The sequence below is a fragment of the Hyperolius riggenbachi genome, chromosome 4, assembly GCF_040937935.1.
Source record: "Hyperolius riggenbachi isolate aHypRig1 chromosome 4, aHypRig1.pri, whole genome shotgun sequence".
Classification (NCBI taxonomy): domain Eukaryota; kingdom Metazoa; phylum Chordata; class Amphibia; order Anura; family Hyperoliidae; genus Hyperolius; species Hyperolius riggenbachi.
The window spans coordinates 102,657,719-102,678,543 of NC_090649.1; the positions used below are offsets into that span (position 1 = coordinate 102,657,719).

General features: G+C 43.5%; 1 protein-coding gene across 17 annotated transcripts in view; it reads left to right on the forward strand.

The window, feature by feature from the left end:
- Positions 1 to 20,191, forward strand: part of MYT1L (myelin transcription factor 1 like) — a 703,503-nt gene extending 683,312 nt beyond the window's left edge. For 14 of the 17 annotated variants that reach the window (XM_068280353.1, XM_068280352.1, XM_068280361.1 and 11 more), the window contains 2 exons: positions 5,990 to 6,142; positions 17,351 to 20,191. In XM_068280353.1, the coding sequence (XP_068136454.1) occupies positions 5,990 to 6,142; positions 17,351 to 17,491 (294 nt within the window). In that variant the 3' untranslated portion in view covers positions 17,492 to 20,191. The remainder of the gene's footprint in view (positions 1 to 5,989; positions 6,143 to 17,350) is intronic. The other 3 variants (XM_068280366.1, XM_068280371.1, XM_068280368.1) reach the window with 1 other exon arrangement.
- Positions 20,192 to 20,825: the final 634 nt, after the last annotated feature.

Sequence of the window (20,825 nt, forward strand, 5' to 3'; positions counted from 1 at the left end):
AGGCCGTTGTTTCCCTCAGTGTCCTTCTGGGCTGTCTCAATCTTCTGTTGGCCGCCCAGGTATATCTTCCAATTGCCGCCTGTCACCACATACTGCTCATGCCCTGCCGGGTGCGCACGTGTCCCCTTCGCGCTCCTATCATCGGAAGTGTTCTGCGCAGAAGGCTAGGCGATGGGAGCGTGATGGGGTTGTGCGGCTCAGCAGAACATGTGCAGTACGTGGCCGACTGGTGGCAACAGAGAGATTGATCCAAACAGCTAACAGAGGATTTAAGTGAGGGAGCCAAAGGCCTAAGGGGGCTGGAGGAAGCCCCAGGTAAGTATAAATGTTTTGTTTTTTGTCTTTACACTCTAAAGCAGGGGTAGGGAACCTATGGCTCGGGAGCCAGATGTGGCTCTTTTGATGGGCGCATCTGACTCGCAGACAAATCAGTAGAGGTTGATTCACTAAGCTGCTCCACTGAAGAAACGCAGCTTAGTGTGGCAGCGCAAGTAACATTTTCAAAGTAGGCACGCTACTTCTGTAGCGTGCACTACTAGCTTACTTTCGCTCCCCCCAAAACGAACGTCTGCTCCAAATGTACTTGTATTTAGTTTGAAGCATATTGTATGGCTCTCACAGAATTACATTTTAAATTCATTTTAAACAGAATTACATTTTGGCTCTCTCAGCCACAAAGGTTCCTGACCCCTGCTCTAAAGAGAATTTATTATCAGACTAGGCATTTTCTTGGCTTCACTTCTGGGGTTAGTTTTGCTTGGGGCACTAGTGAGTTTTAATTAGGGGAATAGTGATCCACTGTTTAGATTACCCAGTTTATTGCTATAATTGTAACCTGCAGCAGAAGAACTCCTGCCCATTTCCCCACTGCTTTCTCCATATAATAAACATGTCACACCTCCTGTGAATGTTCATATCAAGATCTTATATGATAGGTCACTGCTGCAACATACACGGCTGTATGGAGCTTCAGACCACATTCAGTTTTACTTGAGAGTAGAATTCCCAGTGGAAATAATTTACCTTTGTATATTCTATTACAGCAGGTATTCCATATATTTCACTCATGTGGACTGTTTCACTCATGTTAACTCTAATATCTAGAAAGAGACAATGGACATCAAAAGACCCAAAGGCCCAGATTCCCCAGATTCACATAATTCCAGTAAAACTGCTGTGTGCCAGGGATGGCATGGCAACTGCATCAGTACCAACGTCAATGTAGTAGTGGGGGTTACTAGCGCATGGCAGTTTTACCGGAATAGACGTGAATCAGACCTAAAGTGACATATGTGCATAGGAGAGGAGATACAAACCGAGTTAAAAAAGAAAATAAGAGATACTGAGAGGCTTATGGACATTGACAAATTACTGAAAATTGGGAATAAGCAAACTTCTATCATAACACATGCAATTTAACTGATGCAGAAAGCTAAATTAACCATAACAGTCAAAGTCTGCATAAGATAACGCAGTGGCGCACGGAGGGGGTTGTTCTGGGTGTCTAGAACACCCCCCTGCACTGAGACCGGAAGTGGGGCTGCCGCATGGCCCGGCCGGCTGGGGAGAGAAGACAGAAGAAAATGATGGAGGCGCCAGCCGCGCTAATAAGGGATGTGGGAGCCGGCTTTATTCCTCGCTCCCTCCCTCCCACCCTCTGAATGCCCCTCGCCTGCGGTGAATGTGTGCCCGGCTCCCCCATGAGTGTGTGCGCAGCGGAGCGGTAGGTCCTCTTACCGCAGATCAGGCGCACCAGCAACTGGAGTCTCATGCTTCCTGTGACGTCATGGTAAACAGGAAGCATGAGACTCCAGTTGCTGGTGCGCCTGATCTGCGGTAAGAGGACCTACCGCTCCGCTGCGCACACACTCATGGGGGAGCCGGGCACACATTCACCGCAGGCGAGGGGCATTCAGAGGGAGGGAGGGAGGGAGGGAGCTGGGAATAAAGCCGGTTCCCGCATCCCTTATTAGCGCGGCTGGCGCCTCCATCATTTTATTCTGTCTTTTCTCCCCCGGGCAATCTTCTCCCCACACAGGGGGCGGGCACCTTCCTTCACCTATCTTATACTGGGTGGCATATACCTATCTAATCTATCCTGGGGGGCATATACCTATCTAACCTATACTGGGGGGCATATACCTATCTAATCTATACTGGGGGGCATATACCTATCTAACCTATACTGGGGGGCATATACCTATCTAATCTATACTGGGGGGCATATACCTATCTAATCTATACTGGGGGGCATATACCTATCTAACCTATACTGGGGGGCATATACCTATCTAACCTATACTGGGGGGCATATACCTATCTAACCTATACTGGGGGGCATATACCTATCTAACCTATACTGGGGGGCATATACCTATCTAACCTATACTGGGGGGCATATACCTATCTAACCTATACTGGGGGGCATATACCTATCTAATCTATACTGGGGGGCATATACCTATGTAACCTATACTGGGGGGCATATACCTATCTAACCTATACTGGGGGGCATATACCTATCTAACCTATACTGGGGGGCATATACCTATCTAACCTATACTGGGGGGCATATACCTATCTAACCTATACTGGGGGGCATAGCCCTATCTAACCTATACTGGGGGGCATAGCCCTATCTAACCTATACTGGGGGGCATATACCTATCTAACCTATACTGGGGGCATATACCTATCTAACCTATACTGGGGGGCATATACCTATCTAATTTATACTGGGGGGCATATACCTATCTAACCTATACTGGGGGGCATATACCTATCTAACCTATACTGGGGGGCATATACCTATCTAACCTATACTGGGGGGCATATACCTATCTAACCTATACTGGGGGGCATAGCCCTATCTAACCTATACTGGGGGGCATAGCCCTATCTAACCTATACTGGGGGGCATATACCTATCTAACCTATACTGGGGGCATATACCTATCTAACCTATACTGGGGGGCATATACCTATCTAATTTATACTGGGGGGCATATACCTATCTAACCTATACTGGGGGGCATATACCTATCTAACCTATACTGGGGGCAACTATATGGGCTACCTATACTGGGGGGGGGGGACCTATAGCTGGCTACCTATACTGCGGGCACCTATACCTGTCTCCACGTTGGGGGCGCATTTTACGCCCTCACCCTGGGTGCAATTTAGCCTAGAAACTGCTAGTATTTGGCCCCACCCACACCATATTTTGGCCACGCCCACACGCCACTTTCAGGAAACCCCCCCCCTGGAAATCCTGGATTTGCCCCTGTAACGGGCAGCTGGTTCTTAAAATGGAACTAAACTCAGAACTTCATCTTTGCTCTGAAAGATTAGCCACAGAATTATAACCTTTATGGAAAAAAATCTTCATTACAATGTATGGAAACTTTTGCAGGGACCAATAAAAGGGTTAAGCCTCAGTGTTTGCCGTATGTCAGAGCTGCCTGGTCAGAGCTTCTACAGTCTATCCCCATTTGCCAATAAGAAAGTAATTAGAGACTTTGATCTAATCTTTCAAAGCCAGAACCAAGAGAACAGAATTCTTCAGCAACAATATATGGAATAAAGACATTACATTAGGTGCTTTGCAAGAGTTTGGGTCTACTTTAAACTGGTAGCTAGAGGCCTTAGTAGGCCTCAGCTTATTTTCAGCTTTCTAGTCATTGGAAAATGCTAGTAGATTTATTTTTGCTGATCATTAAAATTTATCACATCAATTTTTTAGTCTACTGGCCATAGTATGTACCATGCTGCACATATTTCACATCTTACATCAAACCTAACATCATTTTCATCCAATAACCAGTGGGTATTGCCAGGGCTTGTAAATAATAGGTTTAAAGGAAACCTGAGATGAACAAATTAAAGGAAACCTGTAGGGAAAATACTGCCCCTGGGGAATACTTACTTCAGGAGGGGGAGGCTTCTGGATCTTACTGAGGCTTCCCCCGTCACCCTCTGCAGCCCTGATCCAGTGCTGGCTCCCACAGGGGGAAAAGCCACCCTAATATTTAAACTGTGAGCCTCACGCAGGCACAGTCTCAGTTTCCTACTTAGACTCTGGCAAAAATAGCCAAGCCTGATCGAATCTGCACTACAGCGCAGGCGCGAGCCATCTGCACCTGTGCAGTAGAGTGGACGCAATCAGATTCGGCTATTTCCACCAGAGCCGGAGTGGAAAGCAGCTACTGCACCTGCATGAAGAGCACACTGTTCGGGGGACCCAGAGGTGTAAGCCGTAGTGCACCTGTGCGCTTGTCAGTGGACAATCGGGGGGGGGGGTTCAGAGCTGGATCGGGGGTGCTAAGGAGGATGAGGGAAGCCTCATTGGTATACAGAGGCTTCCCCCTCCCATGGTAAGTACCTTTTCACTGCAGGTACTCTTTAAAGCATTTATATTTACCTGAAGCTTCCTTCAGCCCCCTACCGGCCGCAGGTGCAGAAAGCTCCCAAATACGGCTGCATGACAAGGTGGGGGTGCACGGCTGTGTTGCAACAGAGCTCAACTGAACTAACTGGAATATATAGACTTTGGCTGTAATTTATTTTGTCCTTTCTTCTCTTGCTAAGCTGCTTCCTTTAGGCCAACTATTGCCTTTATTAATTATTTGTTACCAACTGTAAAGGGTTTGCTTTTAAACAAATGCTAATAGCCCGGTTAATCGATTTTTTGACTTTTTTAGCTTAAAATACTTGCAGCAAGCAGTGCCAGTGAAGTCAAACTTTAGACAATTTCCTAATCTTCTTAGAGGGTCTTAAGCAAAAATAAATCCTGCTTTTTACCTGCTATTTACCTTAAGCAGTATGAGGAGAGGTGAAACAATGCATTCTCGCAGCAAAACGAGGGCTTTATACCCCCCAGATCCCCGGGACAAAATGCGGGGAGCGCTTCCTGTAAGAAGCAGAGCTTTGCGCTGTAGCTCTGCCTCTACTGGAGTCAATCTCTACTCCCCGCCCCTCTCAATCATCTTCCAAAGAGAGGGTCGGGGAGAGGCGGAGATCCGCGCGCAAATTGACTTCAGTAGAGGCAGATCTACAACGCTAAGCTTTGCCTCCCCGGGCAGCAAAAACCACTGGATTTTGCCCCGGGATTTGAGGGGAATAAAGTCCTTGTTTTGCCTCTGAAAAGCGGCGTTTCACCTCTGCTCATACCGCTTAAAGTGAATAGGAACCGCATTTAAAAAAATGAGACAGATACTTACCCAAGGAGAGGGAAGGCTCTGGGTCCTACAGAGCCTTCCGGCTCCTCTCCTGGTTCCGTCTGTCCGGTGCTGGGTTGCCCGGTAGCAGTATTTGACTAAATTAGTCAAATACTGCTTTACCCGGCCGAAGGAGGCTTCAGAAGTCTTCAGGGAGCCCAAGTGCTCCTGAAGAAGGGCGGCCCTGTACTGCACCTGCGCAAGCACGCTCTCTTGAACACTCACGCCTGTACTGTATGGAGCCGCACGTCTTTGGGAGGACACGGCTCCCGAAGACTTCCAAATACCCTTTCGGCGGGGGATTGAAATGGGGGGGAGCCAGCACAGGATAGAGAGCACCGAGAGAGGAGAGGAGACGGAAGTCTCTATACGACCCAGAGCCTTCCCTCTCCTTAGGTAAGTATTTGCTTCATTTTTTTTTAAATGCGGTTCCCATTCACTTTAAGCTAAATAGCAGGTAAAAAGCAGGATTTATAGTCGCTTCAGACTCTTTTTAATTGTTGTGAGTCAATAATCCAGAGAACCGACATGACAGTCCTTCACAGGGAAAAATAAATGTTAGGGATCCATATTCCATCCATACATATTTCCTGTAATGCAAACAGTACTTAGGTTACACGTTTAAGATTGTATAAGCAGCTAACTCTTTCCCAGTAAATATGTTACCACAGGGAGTCCTAGATCAGTAGTACAGATAACAATAACTAAAACATACTTATTTTTTGGCAAAAAATACCAGGCTGCTATTAATGACCACTCTCTGAAAATGCTAGCTCCCTGGATGTCATGGTGATCCCCAGCCTTCAATAATTTCTGAGCCGAGGACCGAGTGCAAATATGCAGCAGCAGAAATCGTAACAGAGCTTAAGGGCAGGAGCTCTGGAAATGGCTATATACCTGGAGTCTACAGACAACCAATTACCATGGTGAGGCCACAGGAAAAGTGAATATATGACATTATGATTTTAATTTGAACACATCATGCACATTGAAAAGGTAGTAGCATTTGAATGTATCACTCTGGCATTAAAGTGTACCCAAGGCAAAGCTCAGGTACAAAATCACATACTTAACTAAGAGGAAGGATGCCTCTGGAACCTAATGCGGCTTCTTCTCACGGCATCCTCTGGTCCCGCCTTGCTGCTCACAGACCCTCCAAAGATTATGGACAAGGGCTTGTTGGTACTCAGATCAGAGTCTTGTTCTTCTTCATGCATGAGCACGGCCATAGTGCACCTCCGATTGTATGCCTGCTCCTGCGCAGGAAGCTGCAGCATGGCCCTGATCTGCTGAAGGTCCAGGAATGGCAATGGAGAACCAGAGGATGCCATGGGAAGCCTCATTATGATCCAGAAGCTGGCGGTATGATTCTTTCTGCAATTTAGGGTCTAAAAGCGGTGCAGTTTTTTTGCAGGACATTAGACACTAAAACTGGGAAAAGAGCCTGCTTCTAGAGAGCCTGCAGCAGCCCCAGCACTCGCTCACCTCCCTGGGATCTAGTGCTGCAGCTCTCCCTCTGTCCTCTGGGTGGCACTGTAACCCTTTAGTGAGATTGTCGTCATGACAACAAATGGCCATCTCATCCGAGGGATGCAGAGACTCTGAAGACAGGAAGTAGAATGGCTGCTGATGTCTGAATCCCGGGGGAGGTGAGTTGAAACGCTCGCTGCGTGCTATACTCTGCACAAGACATCTGGTGACTACCACGAGTCACGTTTGGGGTTACTGCTCATGGCTTGTTTTTTTCCACCCCCCAGCCTGACTCGGGGTTACTGCTAAGGAGGTTAAGTATGTGTTCCTGAACCCGAATTTCGGCTTGGGTTCTCTTTAAGGGACCACTCCAGCGAAAAAAAAAGTAAGCCATTAAAACTGACAGGTTTTGGACTAGTTCATCTTCTCATAAGTTATTCTCAGGGTTTTCTTTGTTTTCCAAAAGCAATTCCTGAACGGGAGTTTAACTGCCAAAATAGTAAGATACCAGCCAGCTTCCCAACTTACTTGCACAGTATTTTTGCAGTTAGACTTAACAACTGCCATTTAGGAAAAACCCTTATGCTAGGTACACACCATACAATTTTCTGTTAGATTCTTCTGTTAGACTTACCTACAACATGGAAAAAAGCTTTTTGGCAGGTAAATCTAAGAGAAAATCTAACAGAAAATTGTATGGTGTGTACCTAGCATAAGGGCCTGTTTCCACTACACGCAGATGCAGAATGGATGCAGAAAAACTGACTCCAGTGAATGCCTATGAGCCTGTTTCCACTAAACGTGATTTTTCTGATGCAGATTTTCCCATTGGCATTCATTGGAGTCAGTTTTTCTGCATCCATTCTGCATCCAATCTGCGTGCAGTGGAAACAGGGCCTTAGGGCCCCTTTCCACTACTAAGTGATGCGAATGCAGCTACCTAGCCACGTCTCATCACTTCCGCCGCCGGCCGCATCACTTCCGCATCTCCCAATGCGGAAGTGAATTGAAGAGATGGGACGCGGCTGCGGGAGGATGCGGCCGTGCGAGAATCTGCAGCATGCTGCAGATTCTCGGATCGCTCCGCACCGCACAACATGCACGGAGTGGAAACTGTTTTATTGCCGTGCATGTGTTTCAGGACACCCGCGGTGCGATGCGGCTATGTAGCCGCATTGCACCGCTCCTAGTGGAAACGGGCCCTTAGAATCCCCTTGAGGAGATGGATTAGTTCAAAAGCTGTTGGTTCTGCCAAATTTTAACTACTTACCTTTAGGTCTAACTGGAGTAGACCTTTAAGGGTCCTTTTCCACTAGCAAGCATGATCGCAAGCGCAAATCACCTGCGCTTGGGATCGCGCAAGCTGCTTTTTCCTCTGTCCACATTGCGCTGTACCACCGTCGAAGCAATGAAGCGTCGTAGTGGAAAAAGAGCACCGCGATTTACCTGTTATCGCGGTGCTCTAGCAATCCAAAAAAATGGCTGCGATACGCTTTTTGAATCGGATCTCAGCAAGTGGTAAAGGGCCCTAAGGCTCAGCTCATGCTGAACGGATAACTGATCCATACAAATGGCACAGTTTTTTACATTGAGCAACAGTTTTTCATCTGTGAGTTCTGTTCTGTTAGCGATCGGTCAATGCGACGGATCCATTGATCCGTAATTATCAGACTCCCTATATTTGCGTTCCATTCAGTAGAACGTAACAAACGGATCGATTTCAATCAGACTGATGTGAATGGATCCTATTGATTAACATAGGAACCATTAGCATCTGTTGGTATCTGCTCCATATCGTTGCGCTTAATGTTACAATTTTTAGGACAGTGTGAGCAAGCCTAAAGGCTCGTACACACAAAGGCTCGTACACACAAAGGCTCGTACGCACAACCAACCTGAAGACATGACCGGCCACATAACCTAGCAATTGCACAACTTCTATTTTCCGCGCACCAACCAACTGAACGACCAACTCATTTGCATACTGCGCGCACAGGCAGAATGACGCACTGCACGGTATGGCCATGTTTAAAACAAGTACAAGTCATTCAAGCGACCTCTACACATGAGGACAACTGCTCGATATCAGTCCAACAGTCGTGTGAGTTGATCTGCCTGTTGGATTGGGCAAACCGCCAGTAATCAGTCGCTCTTCTAGTAGTTTGTCATACATTCACATGCCCAACTATCATCCAGCAGACCGAGTTTGGACGATAGATGGGTGGAAAAGTTGCATGTGTGTACAAGCCTTTAAAGAGTGACTGATAACTGGCAGTTTGCCCGATCCAACAAGTGGATCGATTCACACAACTACTGGGCTGATATTGTGCAGTTGGCCATCTGTGTGCAAGTCGTTTGAATGGCCATTTCATGCAGTCCATCGATCCACTTGCGTGCACAGTATGCAGCTGGTTTGGCTGTTCAGTTGGTTGGTGCACAGAAAGTACAAGTCGTGCAATCGTTTGGTCATGCCTTTGGGTTGGTTGTGTAAAAAGGTTGCATGTGTGTACAAGCCTTAAGGAAGCATACAAGTGTTCCCAAGCATTACTGACAAAAATGTAATAAATGCAGTGGTTGAAAGAATGAACCGTGCGTGCGCAGAATGCTCATGGTGATCGGCACGCGAGCGAAATGCGGCACGCTGAGGGGCCGCACATGTGCAGTTGCGCATAACTCCCACATCAAGTCGCATAACTAATGAAGCTGCCAGCGGAATAACTGAGGGAGCCCAGAGGGCGCCAAAGGACCTCACAAAACTACGGGGGCTGGAGGAAGCCCCAGGTAAGTTCATTATGGCATTTTTGTGTTCTGTTCAGGGTCCCTTTAAAACAATAAACACTTTCCATATTTAAAGGGGAACTGAAGAGAGAGGTATATGGAGGCTGTCATGTTTATTTCCTTTTAATCAATACCAGTTTCCTGGCAGCCCTGCTGGTCTATTTCTCTGCAGTAGTATCTGAATAAAACCAGAAACAAGCATGCAGCTAGTCTTGTCAGATCAGACTTATAAGTCTGAACCACTGAAACACCTGATCTGCTGCATGCTTGTTCAGGGGCTATGGCTAATAGTATTAGAGGCAGAGGATCAGCAGGGCTGCCAGGCAACTGGTATTGTCTAAAAGGAAATAAACATGACAGCCTCCATATACCTCTCTCTTCAGTTCCCCTTTAAGCTGTATATTTAAGAAAAAAAGACTATAGTAAAATTTCAGCTATACTAAAAGAAAGTCCAAGTCATTTGTAATTTAATCATATTAAAATCATCTCTTCATTTCCATTTTCAGACAGCTATGAAAGTCTAAATGGGCCAGCACATTCAAGTAGCATAGTTTTCCAACCATGTAATCAATAAGTTGTGGTGTTGACTCTAAATGACACCCTGACAAGTAACACTCTAGAAAATCCCCTATTTACACACGAGTATTTAACTGCACAAAGTAGGAAGCATTGTAACTCTGGAGTAATCACCTGAATTAATTAGCAAACTGACACACACATATCGCATTGCACTGTTGTTAACCTCCTGAGCGATACGCCGCTTAGGAGGTTTTGTTAGTTTGTGCCCCCAGGATTAATTAATTTGCTCACATGGCTGCAAAACCTTTAGCTAGCACTAGGCTAGCTAGTACAGGTGTCGGGCACCTCCCTCATCCACCCAGTTTATACATTACCCAGCGTAGATCTAGCGATCGGTGCAGCCTCCCCACACAGCTCCAGTCTTCACTATGGGGAGGATTGCACATGACATCATGACATCGCCGACGTCATGCGCAAACCCGATCCTCCCCATAGAGAGAATGGAGCTGTGCGGGGGGGGGGGGGGGGGGCTGCGCGATCGCTGCATCCAGGCTGGGTAAAGTATAAACGGGGGGATCGCAGGCGATCGGGGGTGCCAGGCATCTGTACTAGCTAGCCTAGTGCTAGCTAAGAGTTTTGAAGCCATGTGAACAAGTTAATTAATCCTGGGGGACTCCTGAGGCCAGCGAGCGGTATGCCCGACACAGTGTGGGGCATACCGCTAAGGAGGCTAATCCTATGGATGCAATCACTGACCAATTTTACCATCTCCATGTAGCATTTTGGATTTGTGTACAAGGCTCAATTTAGCTCTACAAATACTACAAAATTAAGAAAATCTAACAAAATGTTTGCAAACTTCCCTTAATGCATGTTTAGATCTGAACTGAGGGGTTTGGGATTATCTTTAATAACAAAGGTGGAATATTGCTTTAAACTTTTCTCCATGATTTGCAAGGATCACGCGAACCCTGCTTATTTCCCTCCTCTTGTGAGATGAATCCAATTGTCCAAACTCTCATAGATTTATTATTAAATTGAAGGTTCTCTTCATGGTTTGATTTCAGGCTGGTTTTACACTTGTAGATTGCGGTGCCGCAGACACAAGCCTACATATGACCCTGCACCACTGGGCGGCAACATGGTCATATGCATAGTGCATTCCTCCTTCCCTAGGCAGAGTCCCGAGCAGAGTGTAAATGAAAGGGTATGCGCCCAGCTCTTAGAATTCCACTGATGAGATCTCCTTTCAGTTAATACTTAATACAATACAATACAATACAATACAATAATACAATACAATAACATTTGTAAAGCGCTTTTCTCCCATAGGACTCAAAGCGCATAGCTGTGTCTCAGATTAATACAGGGTTGCAGGCTGGGTTGTGTTACAGAGGAGATAGTCAAATGTTCATGAATGCCAGACTGAAGAGGTAGGTTTTCTGTTTTGACTTAAATGCTTCCAGGGATGGAGCTGTCCTGATTGGGTGTGGCAGGGAGTTCCAAAGTGTAGGGGCAGCATGGCAAAAGGCTCTGTCTCCAAAGGTTTTGAGGTGGACTCTGGGGGTGACCAAGGTGTTACGTCCTTTTGATCTAAGATTGTGGGGGTTGTGATGCAGTTGCAACAAGTCCTTCAGGTATCCAGGGCCCAGATTGTGCAAGGATTTGAATGTCAGTAAGCCAATCTTAAACAGAATTCTCCATTTTATCGGTAGTCAGTGGAGTGAGCACAGGGTTGGTGTTATGTGGCAGTGGCGGGGTTGGCTCGTTAACAGCCTGCCGGCGGCATTCTGTACTAATTGCAGGCGGCGTAAGTCTTTCTTATGCAGGCCTGTGTAGAGGATGTTGCAGTAGTCTAACCATGATGTGACGAAGGCATGAACTAGGGTTGGAAGATCCTCTGAAGGAATTAGGTGTTTAATCCTTGCAATATTCCTTAGGTGAAAGAAGGAATGTTTCACAACAGCTGAGATTTGATTCCTGGATCTTAATTTCCCATCAATCACTACTCCCAGGCTGCGCACACAGACTGAGTTGTTCAGGTCTGAGCTCCCTATCCTTAGCGGTGTTGGTTGAGACTGGGGCTGCTTTGCTGTTGAGCCCTGGCCCTCGATAACAAGAACCTCAGTTTTGTCAGCATTAAGTTTTAGCCAATTATTATTCATCCACTACTGAAGCTCAGCTAAGCATGCGTTTATTTTTGGAGTAGGGTCTGTGACGTCAGGTTTGAATGACAAATATAGCTGGGTGTCATCAGCATAGCAATGATATGTCAGGTCATGTTTTTGTATGATTTCTCCAAGTGGCAGCATGTATATGGTGAAAAGTAAAGGGGATAATATTGCGCCCTGAGGTACACCGTATTTTAGTGGTACAGGGTTGGAGAGGAAGGGCCCTAAGGCTACCCTTTGTGTTCTGCCAGCCAGGAAGGAGTTGAACCACCGGAGAACAATGCCACAGTACTCTTGTAGCCTGTTGAGCAAGATTTCATGATCGACTGTGTCAAAAGCCGCTGAGAGGTCGAGCAAAATCAGGATGGAACATTGACCCTTGTCTCTTGCAATGAGCAGATCATTGCAAATCTGGGTGAGGGCTGTTTCACAGCTGTGATATTTCCTGAAGCCAGATTGAAGAGGGTCAAGGATGTTGTTTCTGGAGAGCCTGGCTTCAAGTTGGAGGTAGACAGCCTTTTCAATAACTTTTCCCAGAAAGGGGAGATTTGAGACAGGTCTGTAGCTGTTTAGAGCATCTGGGTCTAAGGATGGTTTCTTGAGTAGATGCCTGACGATTGCTTCTTTCAGAGTAGAGGGAGGGTACATCTGGCTACCTAATGCTAAGTGACATCTGTAAAAACGTATGACAGGCAAGAAAAGAAAGAGAGAAATGACGGCTGGACTAGCCAGCACACTTGTGGTACAGTCTGGCTGGTGTTTGTGGGCTCATGGAGGGTGAAGTGTGGGGTGGCAGGACATCTGTGCCTATAGGCTCCTGTGATGTAAATCCGGGCCTTGCAGCGCTTGATGATTTCCAGCGAGCGGCAAAGTGCTTTGCCAGGGGATCCCCACGGTGGTGGTCCCACTAGCAGCAATGTATCACGAGTCGCAAAATGCTGCTTTCAGCAGTTTGGTGGCAATCCTGGAGTGATCGCATCAGTGACTACAGTCACCAAATTGAGATCGCTCTGGGAAATCATGGCACTTCCATGATTATGCAAATTCAGTTGTGGTTATAGATGTGGACTGGTAGTGTTTTATATCATAAATGTTACACTCATGTCATAAATCTTTACCTCATTTGCACCATTTTTTATATGTATTTTGTTATTGTTATCTTAAAAAAACTACTGAATAGCAGGCCTCTGTTAATCCTTAGTTCACCATGCAGGCTGTTATTTCCAGAAACTCTGAGCCTGCCAATATAAAGCTTTGCCACCTGAGCATTACCAGACCACAAGTCCATGGTGGTGGTGGTGGTGGTGGTGGTGTGTGTGTGTGTGTGTGTGTGTGTGTGGGGGGGGGGGGGGTGCTGCAAGGGAGTAGGGTAGAAGCCTTGTTTTTCATGTCAAGATCAAGTGGCTCCTCCCCACTTCCAGTGACCAGGAATATCACCTAGTAGTGAAATAATATTTTTCATTCTATTTCCTACCTCTCTTGATCTGTATACTTCTGTATCTTTTATATACTTTTAACTTCCGCTGGCATTATTATCTGTACACTTTCTTCTTTGTTCAATTTATTTTCTTTTAAATATCTGTTCTTGAAGGGGCCCCAACCTTTATAGGGGATTCTCAGGGAAATATTTATTTTCAAAAGCACTTGGTGAATGGCAGTTGCTCTGTCCAGCTGCCAAAAAAACTGTGTAGGGAGCAGGGAAGCTGGCCAACATCATTGCTTAAATCCTTTTTCAGAAATGTATTTTTAAAAAATAAAAGCCTTGCTAAGAATCCCCTATGAAGAGATGGACTAGTCCAAAACCTGTCACTTCTGTTAGATTCCTACTGTCTTCTGTAAGTGACAGCCTTATAGGAAAAAAGTAATTTATAGCTCAATGTACTTCTTATTTGTATGTTTGCACATATTTTAAATTTTACAGTTCCTTGCTGTAGTGCCCCTTTAATCAATAAAGGGGCCCATTCATCAGATCAGGTGTTTTTGTGGCTACACTTGTTATGGGTGTGAAGAGTATGATGGCCACACTAGTTTTGTGATCTCTGAATGAAGGGCCCCCAGGTTGTGAGGGTCACCAAGGGGAGGCAAGGGAAAGGTTGTGAACATTGATGGCCCCATAAAAGTTTTGCTGGTGGGCCCTATGATTTGTAGTTACGCCCCTGGTTAAAGAGCCACTTGCCGCATGATAGTATCTGTTGCACTACTGCCGTAGCAAGGCCAGAGACTGCAGCGATCCTCAGCATCAAGCATCTTGAAATTCCCCACTGGAGGAGGAGTCTCATTGGTCGGGGCCAATAGGTAGCACAAGTGGTAGATTCAAAGATGCTTTTTACTGGTTCTTCCTTTTCATAATACAAGAAACCCCAGCAAAAACATCTTTGAATTTGGCACTGGGGTTTCCTAATGGTTAATGCATTAATGGATGGGATTCTGCAGCAGGAATCCCATGCAGGTTGGGATTGTTTAGGTGGAGGACCCTCACGCTGGCTGGCTCAGCTGCTCTGACAATACCAACCTGCATGGGGACAAGGGATTAACAAATCTTGATGGGGAAGCTATGCTGATTTTTTTTTAAATAAAGGACAAAATAAAATGCTGAAGTTCTGAGATGATGAGTGATGCATGGTGCTGAAGACACTTCAGCAAAAGCAACAGGAATCGGTCCTGCATTGTCTAACTCCACCTCTGTAAAGTTGAAGTTGATTAATGTGGCATCTCACTGGGAGAAAAACTGGTAACTTGCTTGATATGCAGGGGAATACTTGAATGCAGCAAGTCTGTCATCTCCTGGAACTGACTTGACCCTTGAAGTGTAAACCAGATGTTGTGTATTCACCTAACCACATTTGGCTTCAGGCTTGTTGAAATTGTGAGTCACTACTGAAGCCAAAAGTTCAGCTTGACATCCAAGCATTTTTCTTTTTTATAGTAATATCCTAAAGTGTAACTTCACCTTTCCTAAGAGATAATATTCTTTACTAATGAAGAACAAACATTTCTTCAAACAAGCAATTTTCCACTGACCAAGGAAGAGAAAGACATTGCAATTATGAAAGCCAGCAACTGCTGATCAATTATCAGCCACATGGTTAATGTACCCCAGAAATGAGAGCAGTTTTTTCCAAGTATTCATTTTTCAGTGTGAGTGGTGCTGTGACTCTTGTCACAACACTAGTCATACCATTTAGTGTCCTTAGGAGTCCCTACACTATTCTCCTGAGATTTTTGACTGGGATGCAGTCCTCTTCCTCTGTCTGTCCCAAAGAACGTCCCTTTCACAACCCAATTACACTACTTCTGGTTTAGTTCCGCCCCTTCAGGCTTGTACCAAGGTACCAGTTCATCCTATTTCTTGGTGCGCAGGAGAGCTGTGACGTGTGTGCACTGCAGGAGCAGGATTGAGGAATAGACAGGGAAGAGGTACTGATATAAAAAAATATACATTTTTGTTCAGTATTAAAGATGATAACCCTTCTTTTATATGCAGCACTGTTCCTTTATGGTGTGACTGCTGCCTTAGGCCATTATTTACCTCTATGCCCGTGGGCAGCACGGTGGCGTAGTGGTTAGCTCTCTCGCCTTGCAGCGCTGGGTCCCTGGTTCGAATCACGGCCAGGGCACTATCTGCAAAGAGTTTGTATGTTCTCTCCGTGTCTGCGTGGGTTTCCTCCGGGCACTCCGGTTTCCTCCCACATTCCCAAAAAAAAACATACGGATAAGTTAATTGGCTGCCCCTAAAAATTGGCCCTAGACTACAGTACTTACACTACATAATATAGACATATGGCAATGGTAGGGATTAGATTGTGAGCTCCTTTGAGGGACAGTTAGTGACAAGATATATATATATATATATATATATATATATATATATATATACACACTGTACAGCGCTGCGTAATATGTCGGCGCTATATAAATAATAATAATAATAATGCCCCTGCAACATTTTTGGCAATTACTCTTGTTTATAAGCAGAAACTCTGGGTTTTTGTTTTTTTTTCACAGGTACTTCACAGTTTAAGGGTACTTTTATTAACCAGCAGCTAAAGTTTACATCCCTAGAAGTCTGGGCTGTCTCTAAAGCCTGGTACGCACCCAATTGTGATTGACCATAATTGGCCAATTTTACCACCTCCAATAATTGGCTAGTTTTACCACCTCCATATAGTATGAAGGCGAACAGAGTGTGAATACTATGAACAGATTGTGTAGGTAAGCTCTCATATGACATGGGACATGGACACAGTAAAATTGTCTAGTCATTGGTTAATCAAAATTGAAAGTGTGTTCCAGGCTTAAAGAGACACTGAAGTGTCAAAAAAGCATCTTTATATTTAATAAAAGTGTTTAACATAATAGCCCTAACTAAACCGCTGCATTCCCGACGCTGTAATCTAAATCTCCCCCAACTCCCCCCTCCCTCTCCCCTGCAAAATCCACGACTTTCTTGGTTGTGGATTTTGCTGCCCTGTGCGCTTCTGTGTGAAGCAGAGCTATGAGCTGCAGCCCTGCCTCACACGCGTCTGTCAGCGGCGGATCTCCGCCTCTCCCCCGCCCCTCTCAGTGAAGGAAGACTGAGAGGGGCGGGGGAGAGGCGGTGATCCGGGCTGACAGACGTGCTGAGAGGCAGAGCTGTAGCTCATAGCTCTGCCTCACATGGAAGCGCTGCCCGGATTGCCCCCCGGGGAGTTTGGGGGTATTTAGTTAAATTAGAGCAGCGGGGATGCGGCAGTTTAGGTAGGGTTATTATGTTGAACACTTTTATTAAATAAAAAGATTGGTTTTTTTTAGACTTCAGAGTCTCTTTAAGTGTGTGGTCAGTGTCACTATGGAAAGTATGTTGATGTGTGGATACAGAGGTTGCTGTAAGTCTATAGGGGTGTGCACAGTGGGGGTGGTGTGAGCCTTTGATATCATAGGCAGTTGCCCACCAGGTACCCACTGCTCAGATCTGCTTTGACAATGTATCATAGATTCTCACGTTTCTTGAAGATTTACATTTACCCCAAAGAGAAAAAAAAAGTAACAGCATGAAAGGACCACAAAATAACCAGTAGTAATAATTCAGGTCATTGGATGATTTCTGACTTCATGTTTGTTTACAACTAGAGAGTAGCAAAACTGTAATGAGAATTCCAGGCAATAGGAAATTTGTCAACAGAAAAGTAGAAACTGATTTTTTTTATTCTCTTTTAGGATCCCATCAATGAACAAAATTTTGATGCCTATGTGACCACGTTGACAGACATGTACACAAACCAAGATCGCTACCAGAGTCCGGAAAATAAGGCACTCCTGGAAAACATAAAACAAGCTGTAAGAGGAATCCAAGTCTAAGCAGCTGGTCTATTGGCGAACTCAAACAAAAGAAAAACAGAACAAAAAAAAAAATACATAAATAAAATAAGGATGCCTCTTGTTTTCTGCTGCTGTAAGCTACCAGAAAAGTGTTATATATTTATTCATTTTGAGACAGTGTTATGCTTACAAGACTTCATGATGATTTTATGTCTTGCTTTAAAAAAACAAAAACAAATAGTAACTGCTGAATAGATTTTGAATACATTCACATTTTGTACGTTTTCATATAAGCTAACATTGTGTGATATGCCATGTAATGTTTATAGCTGCTAACGTATGCACATTTTTAAGGTAAATATATTTCTCAAAAGGGAAAGTTGATGAAGAGAATCAGAGTGTAGATTTTTTATGCTTTGGTGAATCAATGATTTAGTATTCCAAAGTGGAGAAGACAAAATCCCCTGGGTAATGTCTTGCCATTGGCAGCCACTGTCTAGACACTTTCATTTGGCCTCTGATTGCAGGAATTTTTTGAAAACAGAAAAATCCTTCATGGTGCGCATATTGTTTCACAGGAAGTACAGATGTGGAATTGACTTGTTTTTGTAATGAAACTTCAAGTGGAGTTTGCTTTTTTTTCACTTTGAGGTTGCAAATACCTTGTTTTCTTTTTTTTTTTTTTCTTTTTGTAACTTGGTAAAAGGGACATTGGAGAGATGTAAGGTATACAAAATATTTTGTTGCTGTAAGACCACATGATGACCTACGTGGGAACTCAATGCAGCCTGAAAGCACTTTTCATTCATAAATAAGCATCAACTGATCTTAATACAGGAATATCCATTGTTGAACTGTATAAGAAGTGGATGATGAGATAATTCCTGCTGATCTTTTTTCAAACAGACTTTGGAGAAATAGCCACTACTCACCCTTTCACTCCAGGATCAACTCATTTCTTTTGAACTGCCTGTTAGACATAAATATACTCATACTGGATTCCTGCATTTTTTGATCAAGGATGAAAGACACTATTTTTAATACATTTTCTGTTGCTTTTTTCATTGTCTTTTAGTTTTATTTGGGGGTTTTACAAGTAATGCAAAACTTAAAAAAAAAATGAAAAAGTTTTCTGGTCCCTGGATAAAATCCAACAATAGATTTAGAAGAAAAAGTACACCATCTACCTTTGGTCATTTATCTCTTATTTCCAATCATTTTTGCATCTTTTTTTTTTTGTCTGTTGTTAGAAAAACAAAAATGGGATTGTTGCTTGACTATCCTTCATTTAAAAAAAAATGTGAATTATGTTATATGACCAAACTTCAGACAGCACTTACATGTGTAATTGTACATGTTACAATTCAGAGGTTTTTTTTAAACATTATTTATTTTACTCGAAACAACTGCACTAACTGTATGCATAAGACCACTTTTTAAGTCATGTTAAATATGTGTTGTGTTTATAAAGATGTCAAATGGATTATTATTTTTTATTTGAATGGCATATCTTTTTTCCTTCCATGTGTTGTTATGCAGAAAGTACAATGTACTTTAAGAATTTTGCTATGAAAAAGATGGCTTTTTTAAAAAATAAAAAAAAAATATTTTTAGCAAAATAGGACTTACAGGGTCATTGTCCCCACAATGTGCCAGTTGATGATTTGCACTTACCATAATATACGGAGGTGTGCAATTTTTTTTCTTTGTGTCTATAGCCTTTGTGACACTAAATCGAAAACAAAAATACATTATTAAAAAAAAAAGACAAAAAAATAAGATATACTGGAAGCCATGGTGGCTGTGTCAATAATATCGCTAAGGGAGGTTACAGGGATCTCACAACAAATATTCTAATACAATACTCAACCTCGGTATATATATGTATAAATATATGTATATCCCAGCGGCACTTTATACTATTCACTGTACAAAAAACGCTTACAGTTTTCCAGGAGGACTTTAATAACTAGCTGGGAAGAGCTTATGTAGTTACTTTTGGGGGCTTTGCAGTATGTTCTCTGTAAAGGCCTATCTTTCTGTTGTGCTATTAGTTGTAGCGGTCATGCTCAGAACTGCCTTTTCAAAAGCCGAAGCAAGGTGCTCGACCTTCTGCCATATCCATATCATCCTTTGCCTTGGAAACCCTACTTTCAAGGCGGCCATTGTTAATACTGGCATCTGCCTTTTTCCACTGCATCGTGTCTGCAGCTTCTTTGCCAATATAGTAATGCTTTCAGTAGATTAATAGATAGTATCAGTTGGGATTATTATTGTTATCACCTATGTACAATGGAAAGGGATTTTAAGCACAAACCTGCTGCTCATTTAATGGTGGTACATTAAACTGTATCAAATCAAAAAAAAAAATTCTATCTGTGACTATTATTATATAGGGATCACAAAAAAAAAGTGTCACATATTAGAATGCTGACCTTTCATATGGAATTATTGTGAGTCATCGAAGTTTATTTATTATAACTTATTGTTCATATTCATTTCTAAGTTTAATTTAAGTAATCATTTATTAAGACAGAATTTTGTATAAACTATTTATTGTGCTCTCTGTGGAACTGAAGTTTGATTTATTTTTGTACTACACGGCATGGATTTGTTGATGACATTTTAATTTTGCGATAAATGTGTGGAATCACAAGTTGGTGTGATACTTCATTTTTAAATTGTGAACTTTGTACAAATTTTGTCATGCTGGATGTCAACACATCTTACTCTAAATAAAAAAGACGAAAAAAAAAACCTGTGCGTTGCCACATTCTTAGCACAGCAGTTGTATAGCTGTTAACACATTTACAGAAATGTATACAATGGCGGGAACAAGAATAAATGTTCTGGTTAAAAAATAAAATAAAGCAAAACTTTGAAACTGTTTGGAAAAAAATATAATCTCTGTGCAAATGATATATATTATGCTTAAAGTGAACCTCCGGACTAAAAATCTACTCAGCAGAACTGAAAAGGCTTGGTGTTTCTTTAACAGTTTCACAGCATTAGAACTTTGCTTTTCTTACCAAAGCTGCATTTTTAGCTAAGCTCCACCCATAAAAGAAAACTGCCCGGGCTTTTTTTCCCTGATGCTGTGCAAAGCACGATGGGGTTTCCTATGTTGTTATTCACGTTGCCTAGCAACTGGGAGGGGTGATCAGCACACAGGACAGTTGGAACTGTGTCTCATGCTCCCTGTCACCTTCTTTCAACCAAAAAGATGGCTACCCTCATGAAATCAAATATTTGCCTGTTCTTTTAAAACAGGGTGGGTAAGAGATTATATTACCTATCTATTTTAATTAACATAACTAATGTAACTTAATGACAGTATGTTTGTTTAGGCTGAAGTTCCTCTTTGAAGCAAATC